General features: G+C 36.8%; 1 protein-coding gene across 21 annotated transcripts in view; it reads left to right on the plus strand.

Annotated features, from left to right (window-relative positions):
* Positions 1 to 25,790, plus strand: part of LOC127875987 (TBC1 domain family member 1-like) — a 277,043-nt gene that overhangs the window by 84,042 nt on the left and 167,211 nt on the right. For 2 of the 21 annotated variants that reach the window (XR_008047590.1, XR_008047589.1), the window contains 7 exons: positions 875 to 1,036; positions 2,928 to 3,083; positions 7,208 to 7,359; positions 8,032 to 8,124; positions 8,324 to 8,483; positions 8,887 to 9,056; positions 12,658 to 13,403. The exons of 13 other annotated variants lie outside the window; for them this stretch is intronic. Coding sequence is in view for 6 of the 8 variants with exons in the window: in XM_052420793.1 (XP_052276753.1) it covers positions 875 to 1,036; positions 2,928 to 3,083; positions 7,208 to 7,359; positions 8,032 to 8,124; positions 8,324 to 8,483; positions 8,887 to 9,056 (893 nt within the window). In the remaining 2 variants the exon portion in view is untranslated. The remainder of the gene's footprint in view (positions 1 to 874; positions 1,037 to 2,927; positions 3,084 to 7,207; positions 7,360 to 8,031; positions 8,125 to 8,323; positions 8,484 to 8,886; positions 9,057 to 12,657; positions 13,404 to 25,790) is intronic. 6 more of the 21 variants (XM_052420793.1, XM_052420791.1, XM_052420790.1 and 3 more) reach the window with 6 other exon arrangements.

A 25,790-nucleotide genomic window follows, 5' to 3' on the forward strand; every position in this document is an offset into this window, starting at 1 on the left:
AACATCCTTTTCTTTTGAAACCTACTGGGAATGTTCAGTTGCAACTGTAGAAACATGCTTTAAGCTTTTAACAGTTTCTATCCATGACATTTCTTTGGTTTTATTATTTTGAGATTTTGGTGGTTTTAAGGCAACATTTTTGTTATCTTTTAGTGGCATCTATGAAAACATTGCTTTGACTGTTAATTTGCTGATAAAAGAACATGCTTGGACCTTTTAGCTGTTTATACAGAAATTTACTTGTAGCATTTACCAGTTTAAATGGAAGCATTTTAAACTGTTAAGTAGTTTCTGTACATATATTTGCTCGAAGCAAACAGCATTTTGAATGAAAACATGCCATCAACTGTTGGTGAATTCTACAGAAACATGCTTCCAGCAATTTCAATGGAAATTGTGTTTACAATTCAGCCATAACATTAACCTTTCAGCAGTTTTTATGGAATATATTAATGACCTTTCATTATTTTCTATGGAAAGTTATGGACCTTTTATCAGTTTCTATGGAAACATACTGACCTTTTAGCAGTTTATATGGTAACTTGCTGACCTTTCAACAGTTTCTATGGAAACATACTTTAACCTTTCAGCAGTTTCTATGGAAACATACTTATACATTTCAACAGTTTCTATAGAACATAATGACCTTAAAGCAGTTTTTATGGAAACTTACTGACCTTCAAGCAGTTGCTAAGGAAACATACTGACCTTTCAGCAGTTTCTATGGAAACTTACTGACCTTGCATCAGTTTTAATGGAAATACACTGATCTTTCATCGGTTTTTATTGAAACATGCATTAACCTTTTTGCATTTTCTATAGAAACACACCGACCTGTAAGCACATTGTATAACAGAATGCTCTGATGTTTCAGCTCGCCAAGATGAGGCGGACTTGAAGAGGCAGAAGTTGGACTATGTTGAGATAACTCCGTGTCTGCGAGAGGTCTCCAAGCAGTGGGATGAAATGTTGACCTCACCCGGGCGCCCAAAGGTTGTCGTTAGCAATGAGAAGCTTCTGGACTGTGTCAAACAAGGTTGGAATGTGTGTTGTTTAATGTGCTTTCTTTGCCGCTGAAGAGAGGTATATAGTTTCCGTCTGTAAGTCATTCCACACATTTTAGTTTCTGCCTTTCTCCTACTAAAACAATTTGTCATTTAATTGTCACCAAAACTTCTGAAAATATTTGTTAGCATAAAATGGAGGCCAAAATCACAAACATCCAATCTTGCTGGTAACTTTTGTTTAAGTATGTCCTTTACATTTCTCATAATATTGTGCTTTGATGTTTTGTGTTCTCTAAATAGTATTCATCAGATTTTGGCCAAACATTATGAAAAGGTAAGCCATCATGATACAATGTAAGTGTAATAAAAAAGTTTCTATATAAACTTACTGATCTTTCATCAGTTTCTATGGAAACATGCTCACCTTTCAGCAGTTTCTAGAAACCCCATTTATGACTCAATCAAAATGAAACTTTATCATAATGATTACCTTGACAATATGAAGGCCATGTTTGAATGTGGGTCAAGTGATGTCAAAACCTGTAGCACCAGGTCAAGTCTTAGACAATCCATGTACCTTTAACTCTGGTGAGCACTTGTTTCTGAAGTGATATTTCTGATGATTAAAAGAGTTTTCTTTTTGCTAAGAATGAAGAAATATGTTCATGATGACAAAAAGTGTCTGACAATAAGTGTTAGGGGTTTGATGAACTTCCGATTTTTTGTAGAACATTTTGCTTGTTGACATACCTTAGTTACATATGTTTTAGAAGATACACAATGTATATATGATATATGCTCTGGCAAATTGGGGCTTAATGCATGTGCGAGAAAAGTCATCCTAGGTTCGCCTGTGTTGTTTGTACAGGCTTAACAGGAATGACACTTTTGGCTTTTATGGTATTTTATTATGCCCCCCTTCGAAGAAGAGGGGGTATATTGCTTTGCTCATGTCGGTCTGTCGGTCGGTCTGTCTGTCGGTCCGTCCACCAGGTGGTTGTCAGACGATAACTCAAGAACGCTTGGGCCTAGGATCATTAAACTTCATAGGTACATTGATCATGACTCGCGGATGACCCCTATTGATTTTGAGGTCACTAGGTCAAAGGTCAAGGTCACGGTGACCAGAAATAGTAAAATGGCTTTTGAATGATAACTCAAGAACGCATACGCCTAGGATCATGAAACTTCATGGGTAGATTGATCATGACTTGCAGATGACCCCTATTGATTTTAAGGTCACTAGGTCAAAGGTCAAGGTCACAGTGACTCGAAATAGTAAAATGGTTTCCGGATGATAGCTCAAGAACGCATAGGCCTAGGATCATGAAACTTCATGGGTAGATTGATCATGACTCGCAGATGACCCGGATTGATTTTGAGGTCACTAGGTCAAAGGTCAATGTCACGGTGACCCGAAATAGTACAATGGTTTTCAGATGATAACTCAAGAACGCATACGCCTAGGATCATGAAACTTCATAGGTAGATTGATCATGACTTGCAGATGACCCCTATTGATTTTGAGGTCACAAGGTCAAAGGTCAAGGTCACAGTGACCCGAAATAGTAAAATGATTTTCAGATGATAACTCAAGAACGCTTTTGTCTAGGATCATGACACTTCATAGGTACATTGATCGTGACCCGCAGATGACCCCTATTGATTTTCAGGTCACTTGGTCAAAGGTCAAGGTCACAGTGACAAAAATCGTATTCACACAATGGCTGCCACTACAACGGACAGCCCATATGGGGGGCATGCATGTTTTACAAACAGCCCTTGTTTAAAGGAAGTCTCTTCTCAGTGAAAATCCTGTCTAAGACTGCAGAGGCCTATCTGGCACAACACTTTATGCACATGCTTAACCCCATGTTCTGAGAGTGAGACTCATATATAATGTACATCACTGTTGTGCAGGGGTTCCCCAGGCCAAGCGTGGAGAGATCTGGTGGCTGCTGGTGGAGCAACATCGTCTCAAGTTCCCGGCCCTGGAAGCAAAGACCCCCGTTGTGGAATATTTTGAACTTCTGAAGCAGCTCACCAATCATCAGCATGCCATACTCATTGATTTAGGTAAGAGTTCTGTAACACCTTACCACTCATATAGGCACTTTGCAGTGTTTGTTGTGCCTTAAAAAATCACATTGAATACCTGTGTTACTAGATTCAAGTCATAAAGGCTTCATTTCCAAGGAACTGATGAGCAGCAAACAGAATAAAACCTGAACAGACTGTATGCATAAATCCATTTTCATTTTGCTTCAGGGTTGTATACAAGACATTTTTAGCTCGCCTATTATATATGAAATATATACAGTGGAGCTATCCTACTCACCCCTGCGTCGGCGTCTGCGTCAGCATTAGAGTTAGCGTGCAAATGTTAAAGTTTTCGTACTACCCCAAATATTTTCTTTGTCCCTTGACATATTGCTTTCATATTTTGCATACTTGTTTACCAACATGACCCCAACCTATGAACAAGAGCAGACAACTCTATTAAGCATTTTGTCATAATTATGGCCCCTTTTCCACTTAGAATATGCAGCAAATGTTAAAGTTTTCGTACTACCCCATTTATTTTCATTGTCCCTTGACATATTGCTTTCATATTTTGCATACTTATTAACAGGGATCATATTTTCCCGCAACATCAATCGGTCCGGATTTTAATGGAGAAAAAGTGTCCGAAAAATTATATCCGAAATCATGACAAATTACGTTAAAATATATACCATTGATTTTGCTATTCATGCTATTCATGAAGATAGTATAATAAATGTAAAAGTTCCCTTAGGCATTATTTTTAAACGGAACATACGAGTTTTCTCAATTTGTTTTATCATTTGCTATTTCATTGACATTTGTTGTTTCGTGTATTGTTTTATCTGACTGTTATTAGTCTGTGTAAATCTATACCGATCGTTATCAATTCGATAATAGCTTACAAACATGCATTGAACCCAACAAATGTCTGTGCGTAGGTTTGTTACTGACAATAAAAAAAACAAATAGTTAAGAAATAATTCATGTACGTTATAGTTTGTAGTCGAATAACCCACGGCCGATAGTTAAGATGCGTAGGGATTAAATGATTTGAAACCACGCATCTAAACTTTCGGTTGTGGGTTATTCAACAAAATAATAAAAAACACGAATTATTTCGATTCTAACACAATTTTTACTAATGATTTATGCAATGTATATTATTTTTCTTGTGTACTATTTTATGTGAAGTTCCGCCCATAAAAATAACTTTCGGCTGTTCTGTCGATCAGATCCGCGACTTTTATTTATTTATGGCCGAATTATTACGCTGGTGGAAAATGTATCGGCATATTTTGTTTAATTACAGCGCGTGCTTTCAGTGTATAAGGTCCGCCCACAATTATTGCAGAATATCCGATTTTCTTCATTGTTTATATGACAGTTTACTGTATCATGCATGAAATGCACAATTTCCACGAGGATAACATCGAGGTTTGTATCTCCGAAGTAACTGTCAACGATTGACGAGTACACATTACGAACCGATTGTGCTAGGTATAAGCCAGTGAAATTATCTAAATTGATATTGACACGGGGTTATTTACGCGTGACTAATACACAGCCGCGCGAATCTTCACTGCTTGGGGCCATACTCTGATACTAGTCGGCTGACGTGCGATAATCTGGTCCTGACCGGTTTAGAGACTGCAGGGTATGGTTTATCACACCTAACCGAGATAAGAACGTAATAAGGGTGTGCACTGTGTAATCGATTTCATGACATGGGAATTTTAGCAAACAGAATCAGACCGACTGTTTGGGATTTTCAATCGGTCATTCAAGACCTCAATCGGTCTAGGACCGACAAAACCGAAAAAAATATGATCCCTGCTTATTAACCAACATCACCCCAACCTATAAACAAGAGCAGACAACTCTATCAAGCATTTTGTCATAATTATTGCCCCTTTTATACTTAGAATATGCATATTATTGATAAATCTATGTTAAAGTTTGCGTACTACCCCAAATATTTCCTATATCCTTTGACATATTGCTTTTATATGTTGCATACTTGTTTACCAACATGACCCCAACCTATAAACAAGAGCAGACCACTGTATCAAGCATTTTGACATAATTATGGCCCCTTTTACACTTACATAATTGAACATTTTGCTTAAATTGCCATAACTTCTTTATTTATGATCAGATTTTATTATTACTTTGACAAAACAACACTTACCTGAATACCACAATGGATTCCACCCAAACAATACCCCACGCCCCTACCACAATCTCTCCCCCCCCCCCCCCCCCCCCCCCAAACTCACCCCCCAATTTTTTTTTAAACATCATCTAATAAATTACCACAACCCCACATTATACCCCCCTCTCACCCCCAACCCTCTACCCCCCCCCCCCAACCCCCCCAATTTTTTTTTTTAAACATCATCTAATAAATTACCACAACCCACATTATACCCCCCTGTCACCCCAACCCCCCCTACCCCCCCACCCCCCCCCCCAATTTTTTTTTTTAAACATCTAATAAATTACCCCACCCCACATTATACCCCCCTCTCACCCCCCCTACCCCTGCCCCCCTCCCCCCCCCCACAATTTTTTTTACATTATACCCCCCTCTCACCCCCCAACCCCCCACCCCCTCCAATTTTTTTTTTAAACATCATCTTATAAATTACCACACCCCACATTATACCCCCCTCTCGACCCCCCCCCCCTACCCCCGCCCCCCTCCCCCCCCCACAATTTTTTTTTTCCTTTTTTATTTTTGAAAGATCGTCTAATAAATTATTGAATATGAACAAGTTCCCTATGATGGCTTACGTTATACTGTCAAGCACTCGAATAGTCGAGCGCGCTGTCCTCTGACAGCTCTTGTTAACAGATGTTGTAATGTTTTAATAAGTATAAACAGAGCCTTTGTTGATGTTTTGTGAGTAATTTTCATTAGGTTTTTTGTTTCCAAAATTTGATGATAAAAATGAAGTTTTTTCAAGTTCTTAGATTTAGGTGATGGATTTATTGAAATTAGTTCAATATTTAAAACATTATAACTATTGAGTCTTAAACCAGCTAATCACATTGACTCATATCTCCTGAAAGCTAAGACAATTCCAATTCTTGTTATAGAATTGGCGTTGTCTTTCCTTCAGTCTGTCCGTCTGTCATTACAATTCTTAGGGCTATATTTCAGAAACTACATAAGATATCAACATGAAAACTTCATGGGTGTATAGATATCAATGAGAAGAAGTACCATGTACAAAAAACATAAATCTACACTTTCTTCACTATAAGCTATTGCCCTTTGTTGTTTTTATGCCCTCGGTAGGGTGGCATATAGCAGTTGAACTGTCTGTCCGTCAGTCAGTCAGTCTGTCCGTCTGTCCGAAAACTTTAACGTTGGCCATAACTTTTGCAATATTGAAGATAGCAACCTGATATTTGGCATGCATGTGTATCTCATGAAGCTGCACACTTTGAGTGGTGAAAGGTCAAGGGCATCCTTCAATGTCAAAGGTAAAAAAGCAAAATCCAAGGGAAGTAATAAGCTTTAAAGGGAGATGATTTCTATACCTGCCAAATGATAAATAGAAATTTTATTTCAAAGTGGCGCAGTAGGGGGCATTGTGTTTCTGACGAACACATCTCTTGTTGTATGATGTAATTTTTCAAGGCAACATTTCAGATGCGCTACAATATTTCAACATGAAACTTTATGTGTGTATAGATATAAATAAGGAAAAATGCCAATCATAAAACCAATTACCATACACTTTTTTTATGATAATACAGTATATCAAGAGATTTGCACCGATCAATAAACAAAATTTGCATAAGAATTCAACTAATTTGCTTGTTTTACTATTGTACTAGACTTAACCATTTTTCTTTATACAGAAGCAACTGTTTTGCCTTCAATGCTGAATCTGTACTTCATAATTTCATAATATGATTATACCTTTAAAATGAGTCCCGCTATTGGAAAATTAAGCTTAATGCATATGATTAGAATTATGTCCCGAATTAGCCTGTGCAGTGTGCACAGGGTAATAAGGGACAACACTTTCCGCTTTTATTGAATTTTTAATTTCACAAAAGTCTCTTCTCTGGCACAGCACTTTATGCGCATGCATGAGGCCTGATTTTCCTAGTCCAACTTAAATATATGCCTCATTGTACAGGGCGCACATTCCCGGGCCATCCCTACTTCTCCCTCCAGCTGGGCAGTGGTCAGCTGGCGTTGTTCAACCTGTTGAAGGCCTACAGTCTCATGGACCAGGACGTGGGGTACTGTCAGGGCCTCAGCTTCGTGGCTGGTATACTCCTCATGCACGTAAGGAAATTAATTAGCGGCATTTTGGTGAAACGGGGCTTAATTCAGAAGGGTTTTATGAATTTCTAAACAAAAATTTAGAACATTCTGCTGCCTGCTTGACATACCTTAGTGACATAGTGCTTTTAAAGACTCACAATTTATATATGAGTCACGCTGTGGAAAATGGGGCTAAATGCACGTGTGTTCACTTTCATCCCAGATAAGTCTGTGAAGTGTGCACTGGCTTATCAGGTACAAGACTTCCCTTCTAAACTTATTTCCTCTTAGAAGAGACTTTGTTTTATCGAAAAATATAATAAAAGCCAAAAGTGTCTTCCCTGATAAGTTTCTGTGACCTGCACAGGGTAATCTGAGACCCACTTTACATACATGCATTTAGCCCTCTATGCCCAGATAGAGGAACAAATATAAGTTGTGGAAAGTAAGCAACTTGTGTAAGATAACATTGAGCATAAACAATGAAGATATGATGACATGTTCACTTCATTTTTGATCCCCAAGTCTCATTTCGTGTAATGTATGTATTTAAGTAGATGTAAATGTCAAGATACAAAATGAATGGAACATTTTCATTGTGCAAAGGGTGTATGTTTCTTTCAATTACATATGAAATGGTACAACAAAATCATAGCTGATGTGTATTCTGTATTCCCTGTTCTCTTTGTACAGATGGACGAGCTGCAAGCCTTTGAGGCATGGAAACATGTGATGTACAACCTGGGCATGAGGAAGCAGTACAGACCCAACATGATAGCACTGCAGGTCGGTACATTAAATTTACACCAAATAAATTTACAACAAATTAGTGCGCTGAGTATGAGATCAAATTGTATGGGTTTTGAGATCATTGAAACAGTAACTCATCTGTCACATGATCACTGTAGAGGAGACTGTAAACATGTATACAGATTTGGTACTGCCTAATAGAAAACCCCTAAATGTATCCCATTTCTGTCTGCAGATTGAGCTATACCAGCTGACCCGTCTGCTGCACCATCACTATCGTGACCTCTACGAGCATCTCGAGCAGCACGACATAGCCCCCACCCTGTACGCTGCACCGTGGTTCCTCACACTCTTTGCTTCTCAGTTCCCTCTTGGGTTTGTGGCTCGAGTCTTTGGTAAGGCTGATTTAATGTTTTGATGTTAGGCTGATTTAATGTTTTGATGTTGATGAATTTAGTTTTAAATTGGCCCCAAAACTATTTAAAATATTGATATCAAACTAAGTACACTCCTTAAATATTGACCAATAAGAATGCACCTCATAAAGATTTAATTTTCCATATTGACCTACTAGAACGCATGTCACATTCTCTTTAATTTCCATAGTGACCAATGAGAACATTAGTCACATAGGCTTCAATTTCCATAATAGCTAATACGAATGCAAATAACATAGGCTTCGATTTCCAGTTACCCATTAAAATGCTTGTCACATTTGATATGCTTTGCCACTGTAAAATAAAAATTTCATTATTTTTATCCTTTAAGTTTAATATTTAATTAAATATTCTGTTTCAGATCTGATATTCATTCAGGGGTCAGAGGTGATATTCAAGGTGGCCCTGGTGCTGCTAGGTAACCACAAGGAGCTGATCATGCAGTGCAACTCGTTTGAAACTATTGTGGAGTTTATTAAGACTACCCTACCAGAAATGGGCATGATACAGATGGAACGAGTCATCAATCAGGTGGGAAATGGATAACTTTGAGCCATTCTCTAGGAAAACTGGTCTAAATGCATGTGTGCAATTCCAGATAAGCCTGTGCAGTTTGCACAGGCTAATCACAGGCAACACTTTTCGCTTAATGAAATCTTAACCCTTTCAGTGCGGGAACTGAATTTTAAAGGCCTTTGCAAACAGTTTGGTTCCAGATGAGACGCCACAGAACGTGACGTCTCATCTGGATCCAAACTGTTTGCTATTCTGATAGTATTCTTTGAAAAAAAATGAAGAAAATGCTTATTTTACAAATTCAGCAAATGACATTTTAGCAGACGACAAATTTTCCAGCATGCAAAGGGTTAAGTTTAAAGGAGATCCCTTCCAAATGGACAATCTAGTGTAGTCTGCTGTGTGGACTGCAGTGTAGTCTGCTGTGTGGACTGCACAAGCCTATCTGGGATGGTACTTTATACACATGCATTCAGCCTAGTGTAGTCTGCTGTGTGGACTGCACAATATCTAGTGTAGTCTGCTGTGTGGACTGCACAAGCTATCTAGTGAAGTCTGCTGTGTGGACTGTACAAGCTATCTAGTGTAGTCTGCTGTGTGGACTGCACAATATCTAGTGTAGTCTGCTGTGTGGACTGCACAATATCTAGTGTAGTCTGCTGTGTGGACTGCACAAGCTATCTAGTGTAGTCTGCTGTGTGGACTGTACAAGCTATCTAGTGTAGTCTGCTGTGTGGACTGCACAAGCTATCTAGTGTAGTCTGCTGTGTGGACTGCACAATATCTAGTGTAGTCTGCTGTGTGGACTGCACAAGCTATCTAGTGTAGTCTGCTGTGTGGACTGCACAAGCTATCTAGTGTAGTCTGCTGTGTGGACTGCACAGGCTTTTCTGGGATGGTACTTTATGCACATGCATTCAGCCTAGTGTAGTCTGCTGTTTGGACTGCACAATATCTAGTGTAGTCTGCTGTGTGGACTGCACAAGCTATCTAGTGTAGTCTGCTGTGTGGACTGCACAAGCTATCTAGTGTAGTCTGCTGTGTGGACTGCACAAGCTATCTAGTGTAGTCTGCTGTGTGGACTGCACAAGCTCTCTAGTGTAGTCTGCTGTGTGGACTGCACAAGCTATCTAGTGTAGTCTGCTGTGTGGACTGCACAGGCTTTTCTGGGATGGTACTTTATGCACATGCATTCAGCCTAGTGTAATCTGCTGTTTGGACTGCACAATATCTAGTGTAGTCTGCTGTGTGGACTGCACAAGCTATCTAGTGTAGTCTGCTGTGTGGACTGCACAAGCTATCTAGTGTAGTCTGCTGTGTGGACTGCACAAGCTATCTAGTGTAGTCTGCTGTGTGGACTGCACAAGCTCTCTAGTGTAGTCTGCTGTTGATTGCACAAGCTATCTAGTGTAGTCTGCTGTGTGGACTGCACAGGCTTTTCTGGGATGGTACTTTATGCACATGCATTCAGCCTAGTGTAGTCTGCTGTTTGGACTGCACAATATCTAGTGTAGTCTGCTGTGTGGACTGCACAAGCTATCTAGTGTAGTCTGCTGTGTGGACTGCACAAGCTATCTAGTGTAGTCTGCTGTGTGGACTGCACAAGCTATCTAGTGTAGTCTGCTGTTGATTGCACAAGCTATCTAGTGTAGTCTGCTGTGTGGACTGCACAAGCTATCTAGTGTAGTCTGCTGTGTGGACTGCACAAGCCTATCTGGGATGGTACTTTATGCACATGCATTCAGCCTAGTGTAGTTTGCTGTGTGGACTGCAGTGTAGTCTGCTGTGTGGACTGCACAAGCCTATCTGGGATGGTACTCTATGCACATGCATTCAGCCTAGTGTAGTCTGCTGTGTGGACTGCACAAGCTATCTAGTGTAGTCTGCTGTGTGGACTGCACAAGCTATCTAGTGTAGTCTGCTGTGTGGACTGCACAAGCCTATCTGGGATGGTACTTTATGCATTCAGCCTAGTTTTCCCAGAATACAGCTGAAATAAGTACAAAGGCCCTGAATACACATTTTGAAATGGGGTTATATTGGAGTTGGTTTTTGGATTTGTCAGTCTGCATAATAGCATTCAGTCTGTGCAGCAAATGACGTCCACATCTCTCAAATGATTAGATTAAAACTTCAAATGTGTCATCTACATGAAGTGTACATGTAGTTTCATAACTTCTGCTCGTTTTTTTTTAAAGAAAAGACGTCATTTAAATGAAAACTACTATTTTTGACTTGACATTTGACACAGCCAAGTTTTTCAAGAATAAGGCTAATATATTATGTCAAAGCTTTGACATGTTGGTCAACTTAGACATTTTGAGGATCAGATCGATTGATGTGCCAATATAAATGGGTTTAATGTATGTCTTATTGAGAGCCTAACATTGATGCCAGGAACATTTCCTGGTTGCATGATTTTAAGTGCATACAACTGTGTAAACCCACAATCAGAAATACAGCAATTTCAATTGGTAATGTTTTCTATTAATGTAACAAAAACCTAAGGCACCATCAGAGTGCTACAAAGGTCTGCGTTTAAATATGCGATTGATGGTGTGTGACCAATTTATGCTGATATATTTTTTGGAACTTTACAAATCTAAATTGTTTGTGACAAATTACACTAATTGTTTTCTGTTAATGTTCTAACCCTACTGCATTTGTATGACACAGTTTTAAACAATGTTCCGACCTTATTGCCGGTGTTTGACACAAATAACACACACACATTCATATAAATAATAAATGCAGGTAATTCCCTTTAATAACACAGTTTTTACAATGTATTAAAGCCATTGCTGGTATCTGACACAGATTACAATGGTATTAGACTTGTTCTGGGAAAATCTGGCTTAATGCATGTGTGGTAAGTGTTGTCTCAGATAGGCTTGTGCATAATCTGCTTTGATGGTATTTTTCATATAAAAAAGTCTCTCCTTACCAAAATTTCAGTTAAGGAGAAAAGTTTCATCCTTGATTATCCTGTGCAAAGGCTAATCTGGGACGACACTACATGCACATGCAATAAGACCAGTTTTTCCAGCAAGTTGTGTTTTCTTAAAAGCTGCACTTTTGTTTCATGTGTTTGACACAAATTATACAAGCATTTTTATGCCCCTGGATCGAAAGATCAGGGGTATATTGTTTTTGGCCTGTCTGTCATTGTATGTGTCCGTGAGTGTGTCCAAAACTTTAACCTTCTTCATAACTTTTGCAATATTAAACGTAGCAACTTGATATTTGGCATGCATGTGTATCTCATGGAGCTGCTCATTTTGAGTGGTGAAAGGTCAAGGTCATCCTTCAAGGTAAAAGGTCCAAAAAAAATAATCAAAAACTTTAACCTTCTTCATATTGAACGTTGCAACGTGATATTTGGCATGCATGTGTATCTCAAGGAGCTGCACATTTTGAGTGGTGAAAGGTCAAGTTCATTCTTCAAGGTCAAAGGTCAAAAAAAAAATCAAAGCGGCGCATTAGGGGGCATTGTGTTTCTGACAAACACTCCTTGTTCTTACAATGAATAAATTCCATTACAGTTGTATTTTACCTATTGCAGTGGAACAAATTATTATTGTATATTTTCTAAAAAGGCTTCACTCCTCTGTTATAGGTGTTTGACCTTGACATTTCCAAGCAGCTGCAGTCGTACGAGGTGGAATACCATGTGCTGAACGAAGTCATGATGTTCTCCCCCCCTCAGAAAGGCGACGGCGACCAACTGACAAGGCTGGAACAGACCAACTTGAGTCTCAAGCAGCAGAATATGGAACTCATAGAGAAGCTCCAACACGCACACAGCCATGAAAGAAGTCTGGAGATCATGATAAATAATTTCCAGACACATGAGGCCAAGTTAAAGTCCCACATTCGAGCATTGGAGATTGAACGGGCTGCGTTACTTAACACGGTTGGAAAGTTGCAACAGTTGGTACCTGAAAAGGAGCGGATGGGCCTTGATTTGTGCTTGCCCACTTTGACTCCGAGCATGCCTGTGTCACCGGTGCATCATGGGAAACCTGCTGCTGCAGAGAATTCTGGGAAGTTGGTAGGGCATGATGGGATTGCTATTCCACAGGAAGTGATTCAGACTGCAGACGACAGTGCCAAAAAAGCAGATTTTCCCAAGTCCGCGCGATTTAGACCCGATCGACAGAGTTAGTGCTGGTTTCTTTGTGAAGATTTTTGTAGGACTTTGTTTTGGTAATTGTATTATTCAAGTAACATGCAGTGCTGTTTAACAGGTAACTGCATGTGAGTTTTTGTTTTTGATTCTCTTTAACGACACTTTTTATCAACAGATTAATACAGCACGTTTGTCTGTTAAATTGTTTTTTAGAAGATCAGGAATAAAATTAGGTGTCATAAAAGTCTTGTCTTTCCCTAGATATATAGCTATAAAGGGTGTCATTAATTGATTTGGTGCTTAAAGGTTTGGTAACTTATAGAATCATAATGTAAGTATCGACTTATAAGAAGGAATTGCTTAAATTGATGGTTGAAACTGTAAGTATTCATTTTATCATTTTAAAAGAATGTACTCTTAAACCAGTTGATTCCAATTCGTTTTGCAACTTTAAGCCATAGTAATTTTCTGAATGTAATAAGTACACTATTTTAAGGTAGATTTTGTTAACACATGTGTGCTTTATAATAACTTTTTAAGTGTTTAATGTGATCAATTTCTGGGTTCGAATTCAAAAAGCAAAGTGTTCTCTGCTCTAAAAACCTTTTATTTAATGTGTTCCTTTTACATTACTCTTTTAAGATATATGACAAACCTGTGTTTAATATTTGGTTTATTGCTTATTTATAATGATAAAGCTTCATGAGGAATGTTACAAATGTTAAAGAAATGAAGCTGTATTTTGCCAAAAATATATTTTGGTATGTATAATTCAAACTATTGTCACCTTTATGTAGATATATTAAATATATCATATTTTTTTCTGCTTGCCTTTTGAGATTAATCTTTTTTTGGCTATGTTGTGTTTAGGTCGATGTTGAATAATATCTTTTAGAGTATAGATTAATACAAAATATATATTTCTCTCATTCAAATATTTGCTAACAAACAAAATAAAATTAAGTCCAATCTTGAATGCCCCGCATGCATTCATGTAAATGTTATGCGTGCGAAACTGAGCATTATTGATAAATCTTTGCCATTATTTGTCTTTCATTTAAGTATTTTCATGTGACTCCTAAAAAGGTGTGTTTGGTATTATATCTTTCCACTGCAATATCAGTTTTCTGTCTAAATACCAAATTTGTATGTAATACTAGAGAAATACTCAATAGTGAAGTAATACATGAGTGTTTGACTGTGTTGACATCAGACTCAACAGGTTACTGACAGGAGGTATCATATTCAGCAAATGTAAAGGACTTCTCTGACTGCCTCATAATTCAGGAATGTGAATCCTATACTAGAAATGAATGTTTTGAAAAAAGATGCTTTTGATGTTTTGTTACCAGTATACCTACTCATAAATGTTTAGGAGATAACTGACTAGATTAATACCATACATTACATGTTGCTCAATTTTGTGCTTTAACCCTTTCAGTGCGGGAACCGAATTTTAAAGGCCTTTGCAAACAGTTTGGATCCAGATGAGACGCCACAGAACGTGGCGTCTCATCAGGATCCAAACTGTTTGCTATTCTGATAGTATTCTTTGGAAAAAAATTGAAGAAAATGCTAATTTTAGAAATTCAGCAGACGGCATTTTAGCAGACGACAAATTTCCCAGCATGCAAAGGGTTAATCATAAACACAGTTTTGAACTTCTATGGTTAATGGTGTAAAGACTATAGCCTATGTGTAGTCAAGTGTAAAATTCGAATGAAATTTGAAATTCAAGCTTCGTATTAGTTTGCTGTGCAAAACTTTGTGCTTATTTCTTTGTTTATTGTTGATGCTCTTAATCTTGATGTTGGCAAGGTTTTTATAGCAGCCTTTGCTCATTGTTAAGCCCTCATTGTGAAGCTTTAAGGACGTTAAAGTAATTCCCTTTATTCATTCCCTTTCATGTCTAATCCATGTTTTTGAGGTTTATTAAGTATTTTCAAGAAACTTTATTGAAATATCCCATTTATTGGTATAACTGTCATTTTGAAGGCTTACTTTTGCTTCTTTTTGTGTTTGACAAATCTTTTAACTAATCCTACATGAATGTTCACAACTTTTTGAACAACATTTGAAGATTGTCATAAAGAACAACAACCAAATTTACCTCATTGATGCATTTTCATATTGTTAAACATGACTTTGTCTTCAACATGTTTATTCCTTACTAAATATTGCATAAATTACTGTATTGTTTTGTTCCAAGTTGTTTTGTGTGTGTTTGATGATACATTGGGACCAAGGACTACAAAATTACCTACCGAATATTGTATATTTTGCCATTTCAATGCAGGCTTTTAATAGACAGGTTATTCAAGTGTCCATTTTTATCACATCACTGTCTTTCATGTTGTGCTACTGAAAACATTAACATTATTAACATGATTATATTGATATTGTTTGTGCTTGAGTACAGTCCATTAATATTGCCTAAAAATGAAAAACTGCAAAAACCAATTTGATCCTGATGAAAAAAAAACAACAAAAAACAACAACATTGAACTCTGTAAAATTGAAAACATTGGTGTAACTTTTTATCAAACAGCTGACATTAAATACTCAGGAGTAAATTGGTTAATTGGCATACACATTATTTTATATTATTTCTGTATTTTTCGAACTTACACATTTTAAAATTTCAGTTCTAAAAATATGTTTTATTGAAATAAACGCTATTAACATTTGTAAGAACAATACCTATACATGTATAAATGTTGGGAATTATATTGTATGGACTACTGTGTTTAGCTTATTTTTAATTATTAAATATCAATTATACCTATATAGGTTGGGAGATGCTTCTATGTTAATTGTAAGACAGAAATATAACTGAGAATCTGTCCCCGAGCTGAAATCACAGCATATATACCAGCACCAAAATTTAAGTATTTCAACGAATAACAGCTTAATTGATCAGTCAAAGCTAGACCTAACCTAAGATTTTATATGCATAAAAGGACATAAACATGCTCGATCTCAACTTTAATACGCTTAAGTACTTGTACATTTTGTTAAGACCCTTGTCTCATGGTTTATTACTGGTAATTGTAACCTTTTGATTAAGTAAGTAGGAATTAATGAAATGTTTTTGTTTAAGACTTCTTTAATTTGTTTGTATAAAAATACATATTTTGCAGAGGTCTAATTGCTGAAGTTGTAATTATTACTTTCATGGGGTCAGTAATTTGATGTCTTTTATTTTAGATTTACTAGTGTTAACAATGCAGAAATCTTATTAAGCTTTTAATGTAAATTGTTGTTATATTTTTACCTTGTTTATAATGGTTGGTTGTGTTTCTTAATTGTGTTATATTATAGGATACACAAAATAACAATGTTGAAACAATAATGTTTGCATGCGAATATACAACTGGAGCATTCTTTTTGTCATGAGCATGTATGTGGTCTACTAGTAATGCAGGCTTCATTATCCAAGGGTTGCAACATTGAGCGCTTACCTCTTTCACTGCTGAAACCGAATTATGAAGGCCTGTGCAAACAGTTTGGATCCAGATGAGACGCCACAGAATGTGGCTTCTCATCAGGATCCAAACTATTTGCTATTCTGATAGTATCCTTTAAAAAAAACACAAAGAAAATGCTAATTTTAGAAATTCAGCAGACGACATTTTAACAGACAACAAATTTCCCAGCATGCAAAGGGTTACTCCAACTCATCTGACACTTGTCTTCCTTGTGAGACCATTTCTACAAAAAAATCCCCAAGTGTACTTAAGTCTAAAATTAGCAATTCAAATATCTTAATACACCATTGCAAAATTAAAGTACTGTATAATTGTGAAATGTCTTTATGGCTGGATTTGTTTTTAGAATAGCCGCCTTTAAACAAAAAGTATATAACTTAAGGCAGGAAGTATTGTCCCTGATTAGCCAGTGCTGACTGCACAGGCTAATCTGTTACATCACAATACTCACATGCATTAAGCCCAGTTTGTTCAGAACGAGGCTTATATGTTTAGTCTGTACTGAATAAGAGAGTCTTCCATAGTCTGGTTATGGCTATAATTGCTGTTCTTCCTCCTGGCTATAATTGCTGTTCTTCCTCCTGGCTATAATTGCTGTTCTTCCTCCTGGCTATAATTGCTGTTCTTCCTCCTATGGCAATAGAAACAATATCGAGGGTTGAATTCATAACTGGTGTATGTGTCACAGTTCATGACTGGTGTATGTGTCACAGTTCATGACTGGTGTATGTGTCACAGTTCATGACTGGTGTATGTGTCACTGTTCATGACTGGTGTATGTGTCACAGTTCATGACTGGTGTATGTGTCACAGTTGTAATAAGTACATGCACCACTTACACACGTTCATCCCTGGCATTGTCTTTAAGAAAGTGAATCTGTTTTGATCATATTTTATTTACAAACATATGTCAATAATGTGGCTTAATAATAAATGCATGTGTGTAAAGTGTTGTTCCCACATAAATCCCTGCTGATGGAGAGGCTAACAGGGAAGACACACACATGCATATTAAAGGGACTGTCAACCATGAATGACAAAAAAAGATAAGTTTTAAAATACCGTATTTGTTTACAATTATTAGTTTATATTGATTAAAATATCAAGACTGGTATATTACATTACTTGAAAAAAGTTGTTAAGTTTTCATATTTTCAGTATATTCGGTAATAAATTTTACTGGGTACAGGAACCAGGTAACTACCAGTTAACTATAAATAACGCAAGTAGATTGATCATCATCTTCACGTGGGCAACCCAGGAATGGAAATTGTGCATGAATGGTTTATATTTTATATACAAAATAATCAATCTACTTGCGTTATTTATAGTGTGTATATCGTTATGTCACCTATTTTCGTGATGTACTTTCGATTTCACATCACGAAATTTAATTACAGAATATATTGAAAATATGAACTTTTTTCAAGTAATGTAATATACCCGTCGTGATATTTGAATCAATATAAACTTATAATTGTAAAAATACGGTATTTTGGAACTTTTCTTTTTTCGTCATTTGTGGTTAACAATCCCTTTAACAAAAAATCTGAAATATCCAGCATAGCAGATGTTTGTCTCAAAATTATTAAACATGTATCTTTTAAACATGAAAAGTTAATTTGTCATTGTAAATGTTCTAAAGATCTGTTTAAGTCAAGATTGCATCAGTATGTTTATGTTTTTGTTCTTATAGTGATATGTTTGGTGTCTTTCATAAGTGTACACGTCCATTTACATTATATTTAGACTATATATTTTACTATATAGCTCGGTGTTGGAAGTATACAAGCATGGCTACCCATGTAACTGATATAACTAATATATTCTGGAGTGAAAAACTAATTGAATGTACTTAGATCTGTGAATCTGAAATTTGTTGAGGTGACCTTATAACATTTGTCATATCGTTATTACCTGCCAAAGGCGGAGAGGTCTAAAATTGGGCTTCTGTCAGTCCGTCTGTCGGTCTCAAAACTTTTATATCAACATGGAACTTCATGGATGTATAAATATCAATGAGGAGAAGTGCCCTGTTTAAGAACCATAACCATTCACTTTCTTATACCCTTTTATTTTTTTGTATGATGTAACTTTTCATGCCTTTATCTCAGATGTGATACAACATTTCAGCATGAAACTTCATAGGTGTGTAGAAGTCAACGGGAAGAAGTGCTATGCACACAAACCATAACCCTGAACTTTCTTTACTAAGAGTAATTTCCCTTTGTTGTTTTTGTATGATGTAACTTTTTAAGGCTATATCTAGGATACACTACAAGATTTCAACATGAAACTTCATGGGTGTGTAGATATCAATAAGGAGAATTGCAATTAATAAAAACAATTACCCTACTCTTTAATTATTACTCATTAACTATAACCCTGCACTTAATTATTACTCATTAACTATAACCCTGCACTTAATTATTCTACTGTACATCAAGGGATTTGCACCGAGCCATAAACAAAGTTTATTTGGTGGGGTTTATCAATTCAACAAATGTGCTTGTTTTTATTTATTTCAATTAAATCAGAATTCTATTGCTCATATGTTAGTGAGAAAGGTACTACTTGTAAAGAGAAAGATTGGTCGGTATTTAGGCAGTGTGAACTACATGTATTATGTTTTTCTTTAATTGTAACAAGAGTATTAATTGTTTAAATGAAGCATAATTCTGTATTGCCTGTATATATCATTAGTGTTAGACTATTATAATAATCATGAATAAGAGACTATGATATGTCATGAGTATTAAACTGTGAGTCAGTATGGACTGAAAGCCTGTTTCACCATGTTATTCTTTGCGAATAACCTTTTTATCATGTAAAGAGTGCAATAGATGTTATTTTTTTGATGGACCATTTCACCATTAAAAAAAGTTTAATTTCATGAGTATTTTAGAACTTAACACATTCACAAATTCTGGTACCATATTTTGGGCATTTGAACAAAGAGAAACACTGTTTGATGACATTTAATATGTTTTGCAATGAAAAATATATTAATGGTTATTATCCCCCGCCATCGGCGGAGGGATATTGTTTTGGCTTTGTCCGTCCCTCCTTCCATCCGTCCGTCCAGAGCCATATCTTGGAAGTGCTTAGGCGGATTTCATTGAAACTTGGTAGTAGTATATATATGGATAACAGGATGATGCACGCCTAATGGCATTGTACACCCTCTGTTAATAACGAAGTTATGGCCCTTTGTATCTTGAAATAATGCTTTTTTGTGTGTCCGGAGCCATATCTTGGAAGTGCTTTGGCAGATTTCATTGAGACTCGGTATGAGTATATATATGGATAAGAGGATGATGCATGCCAAATGGCATTGTACACCATCTGTTAATAACGGAGTTATAGCCCTTTGTATCTTTAAAAAATTCTTTTTTTGAGTGTCAAATATAAAAATATAAATATATATATATACTTTTGTGTCCAGAAGCATATTGGCGGGGATATCAATTCAACGAATTTGCTTGTTTTATTTGTGATTTTCTGTATAATTATATTGCTTCAATCTGCTTTATATTATAGCAACATTTTTGGCTTGGTTTTTTAATATTATTTGAATCTATGTTTTTCGTATTAGAAGATATGTGACAGCCCTGTTCATCTTCACTGTGTTTTGAGCAAAAGTATTTTTGCTCCATGACTATGAATAGTCCACATTGGAATTTTAATCTTTATTGAAAATATTGACCAATGAAAATGCTTGTTAAGTCTGAGTAAAACAATAGCTTAATGAATACGTACAGATTTAGATAGAGCTAAAGAGAGTGGTTACTTTGATCAGGCCAGATTATTTAAGTTCATGTTTCATTTTGAGATTAATACCATATGAGCCGCGCTCTCTGAAAAACGGGTAAATTGTAATTGAGTAAAGTATTGTCCCAGATTGGCCTTGCAGTCTGCACAGGCTAATCAGGAAAATCACTACACTTTTGTTGTTTCGTTTGTCTAAAGCCATCTGTTTTTAGCAAAAATTCAGTTGAAGCGGAAAGTGTCATCCCTGATTAGCCTTTGCATACTGCACAGGCTACTCTGGGACAACACTTGATGCTGACCTGTGTTCCCAGTGAGCGAGGCTCCTATATTAGTTTCTTAACTTATTTAAAAGCAAAATCGCCATTTTATTTAGAACAAAGCATGTCAAGTAAACAAAGAAATTTTGCTCCTAAACAATTATACAAGTATAACTATATTTCTGCTTATTTTTATTGTAAATCATGTAGCTTTCTATTGAAAACTTGACAATTATTTGTGTTCCTCACTTGTATCTTACGTTATGTGGTACCCATGTTTTTAAGTCAAACTCATGAATGCAAATGCATCTTCTGATTGTAATAAACTAGAAACCAGGAATGCAACATGTTTTTATTTGAAGTTACAAACGTTTGGACAAAAGCCTTTCAATAAACCGATTTTTGTTTTGACCAGAGATCTGACCGACTGTTTATTGACAGATATTTGCTTGAACGCGTGTTGCAATTTGTTTTATCATTTGTTTTGGGTTGTCTATTTACTTTTTGCGCCGAAGTTCATTCTATGAACTGAGCGATTCCTTTTATCAGGAAAATACATGAACAATTACATTAAATTTCGGAAAAGGTAATGTCAGAAATCACAAAGAGCTACCAATAAATGTTCTTGAATATTGTCACTAATTATAGTATGTGTTGAAGCAGCTTCGTGCGCTCTATGCATCACTTTGGGAAAACGGGGTATAATTCATGTGCGTAAAAAAAAGGGGCATAATTCATGTGGCTAAAAAAACGGGTCATAATTCATGTGCGTAAAGTAACGGGTCATAATTTGTGTGCGTAAAGTAACGGGGCATAATTAATGTGAGTAAAGTAACGGGTCATAATTCATGTGCGTAAAGTAACGGGGCATAATTCATGTGCTTGAAGTAACTGGGCATAATTCATGTGCGTAAAGTAACGGGTCATAATTCATGTGAGTAAAGTAACGGGGCATAATTCATGTGCGTAAAGTAACAGGGCATAATACATGTGCGTAAAGTAACGGGTCATAATTCATGTGCGTAAAGTAACGGGGCATAATTCATGTGCGTAAAGTAACGGGGCATAATTCAGGTGCGTAAAGTAACGGGGCATAATTCATGTGCGTAAAGTTACGGGGCATTATTCATGTGCGTAAAGTAACGGGGCATAATTCATGTGCGTAAAGTAACGGGGCATAATTCATGTGCGTAAAGTAACGAGGCATAATTCATGTGCGTAAAGTAATGGGGCATAATTCATGTGCGTAAAGTAACTGGGCATAATTCATGTGCGTAAAGTAACGGGGCATAATTTATGTGCGTAAAGTAACGGGGCATAATTCATGTGCGTAAAGTAACAGGCATAATACATGTGCGTAAAGTAACGGGTCATAATTCATGTGCGTAAAGTAACGGGGCATAATTCATGTGCGTAAAGTAACGGGGCATAATTCATGTGCTTAAAGTAACGGGGCATAATTAATGTGCGTAAAGTAACGGGGCATAATTCATGGGCGTAAAGTTACGGGGCATTATTCATGTGCGTAAAGTAACGGGGCATAAATCATGTGCGTAAAGTAACGGGGCATAATTCATGTGCGTAAAGTAACGGGGCATAATTCATGTGCGTGTTCTATTATGAAATGTTCTACTATGAAATAGACTATAGCCACCACTATTTATATTGTGAAACAGACTACGGCTCCCGCCAACGTTAACCCTGTACCCTGTTTTCTGATGCCGCACTTCTATATTAAACGTCTTAGCAGAAGCACGTGTTGTGTTGTTATTTACATTAGTTAATACTCATTAGAGTTGACGTTTATATAAGTCATATACACAATAGTGTCATAATTATAAAACAGTGCGTACAGTGTTTTCCCGGATAAGCATGCGAAGTCCGCACGGGCTAATCGGGGGTGACACTTTTCGCCTTGAGTGGATTTCCGTGTAGAAGAGACATCCTTTAAACGAAAAATTCCATAAAAGCGGAAACAATAGTCTCTTGTTAGCGTGTGTGGATCGCACATGCTTATCGTCGACGACACTACGCTCATATAAATGGCCCTGTTTTCTCAGAGCTAGGCCGGTTGGCTCAAGGAATAAAATATTAAGACTTCTGCTTAAACTTCGCTAAATTAATGATGTTAAAAGTGTACCAGTCCGCAATGTGCGTTTTCCTTCGATATTTCTTTCAAAACAAATCGTGTATTATTGAAATGTCTTTCATATTTTAAAAAAACACCAAAATACATGTAATACATATTCAGATAATTCACAGTTTCTATGCCCAGAAAAACACTATTGAAGTACGATTTCTTTGGCGGGGCCTTCGGACCGTTCTATATTGTTCACAGTTATTGTGCTCTATGATGAAACGAACAACAGCACTGTGAGACAGTTGGAAGTGTTTTCAACAGTTACATCGAGTATGGAAACACTATTACGTAATGACAAATTATTTTCAATATTTTCGTTATATATACCGATTGAAGAATATCTGTATATGTCAGTTTATTAATAACCTATTAGGTTCATTTCTTTTTTTTTTCATTTTATTTTCAAATATTTCTACCGTTATGAGTTTGTGGATACTACACATTATGGACGGATCTATTATATTTTTCTTTGTGATTTCTAGTTACTCTGGTTTGTAACTTTCTTCTAGTTTAATTATAATTTACAAAATGGAATAGTAAAATACATATTATTATTATTGGCAACGCGAGACATATCACAAACGCTTTATTCGGCAAATACAACGTGACATTAAAATAAAATAAATTTGTAAATGTACATCTAAAATTCTCCTAACTTGGCTTTTACACAAAAATATACCGAATGCTACGCTATGTGAAAACAGTCTTAAAAACAATTGTCAAATAAAATGTTCGGGTAATTATTTGGTTTTAGGTTACAGCCCTTCCGCTTTTGAGGCTGCATTAGGTGAGAACTTAGATAAAGAAAACATATACACAATAATACTTATAAGACACTGATTGATCCGCACATTCGGCATTCGTGAAGACGCACCGAGACTTGTTATTAACTCTGACTTACACACATATGATTTTTTTAGGCATGTGAACGAAATAATGCTAAAGATGCTAAAACTGATGCCCTTACCACACTCGTACATTTCAGTGCAGGGTTGCACGTTCCCGGCGGACTTCAAGGGCGCCTGGACCACTACGGTGGACGGCGAGATACTCGTAAACGCCACTCACGTGTTCAACTACCCGATAGTGTCGCGAACTTCCGGTCAGCCGTTCAAGGCCGGCTACAGCCGGATGAACTTCTCGTGCGTGGAGAAGCAGGACTCCAAGTATCTCTTACGGTAATCAAAGTCGTCATTTATATATAAGCTACGCTCTGGGGATACGGATTTTAACCCATGCCTAGTGGACTCTCCCATACTTCTAAATTGGATCAATTTATTTCCAAAATTAGGAATGTCTAGAATATTTTTTTCTATATATAGAACATTTCTTAATTAAATTCCTTTAAGCAAACAGCGCGGACCCTGATGGACCTCATCTGGGTCTTCGCTGTTTGCCAAGGCCTTTTTTTCTAGACGCTAGGCATAAATGGGTTCATACATGTGCGTGAAGTGTCGTTCCAAATTAGAACGTGCGGTTCGCGCAGGCTAATCAAGGACGACACTTTACGATTTTATTGCATTTTTCGTTTAAAGGAAATCTCTTTTCAGCGACCATTTCGTTTAGTCGGAAAGTGTCGTCTCTGATTAGCCTGTGCGGACAGCAAATGTTTATCTCGAACAACTCTTCTTACGCACAGTGAATTAAGTCATGTTTTCCCTGAGCCTGGTTTAATTCTATGATAATTGCGACGTGACTTAGTGAAAAAAACACGAATTTCATGATCGGGCGTAAAGAGGAGTCAGCATGGATCCTGTGCACAGCTTGATCCAATGTCCAGTTTTACGAAGCTACTTCCCCCAATACTTAGTCTTATGCACATTTGTTTAAAAAGTGTAATTTTGGTCATTTTTGCAAATAAATAGTTTCATGCATATTTTTTTCATGAATAAGTAGACGCAACGAGATTATATATCATGTTTTAGTAAATTGAAGAAGTTGGTTTCTGAAATTTGCAAAAAAAGGCATTGTAAAACTTTCATCAAAAGTCTATAAATGTATATGACTTCCTTCTATCTGAAAATTCAAAAGCGTGACACAAAAGATTTAAAATTGTGTATATCAAATTATTAAAATTTCACGTTATAACGTTGCTTCGATGTTTTGCTCATCGCTTTGACTGAAAACTAAAATATTTCATTATAATGTTGTTGTTTTTTTTAAATAACGCGGTGTTAAGAGTGATAATTTCCCTTTTACAGCAACTTCACATTTATTAGAATAACAGTAAAAAATCAATGTCCGTGCTGTTTATAAATTACGGTGAGCTGCAATCTTTTGCAGGTCGACGAAGGAGGTCGAGATCTTCGTCGATATGTTTGCTTTCATCTTTACGTGCCTGGACATCCGACAAGCATCCGCCAACAAGACCATCTACTATAAAGCCACAAGTAAAACACGTTTGAAAAAAAATGAGCCTCGCTCTGAGAAAAACTTAACGCATGTGCTTAAATTGTCGTCCCATATTTGACTCTGCAGTCCGCACAGGCTAATCAGGTACGACACTTTATATATAAGCTGCAATTTGCTTCCTTTAAACGAACAATACAATACAGCGGATCGTGTCGTCCCTAATAAGCCTGTGCGGACGAAATTTTAAACACATAATTTAAACCCCGTTTTCCCATAGCGATGTTCGAATGAAACTGTTTCAGAAGCGGATGTGCGAGGTTATCAATTTGTACCGCATTTCAACTCGGGTAGTCTCAACATTTCGATGGCGTGCAACTTGCCGAACTACGACCAGCCATACGCTCATCACCTCATGTTGAGAGTAGGTAGGTGCCAACATTAATGAACGTTATATTTGATGATTTCTTCTCATTGACAAAATATTTGAGCCGAGCTCAGGGAAAACGTGGCTTAATGCATGTGTCGCCCCATCTAAGACTGTGCAGTGTGCACAGATTGATCAGAGATGACACTTCCCACCTTAACTGGATTTTCGCTAAGCCCCCCATTCAT

This window comes from Dreissena polymorpha, chromosome 4 (assembly GCF_020536995.1).
Source record: "Dreissena polymorpha isolate Duluth1 chromosome 4, UMN_Dpol_1.0, whole genome shotgun sequence".
Classification (NCBI taxonomy): Eukaryota; Metazoa; Mollusca; class Bivalvia; order Myida; family Dreissenidae; genus Dreissena; species Dreissena polymorpha.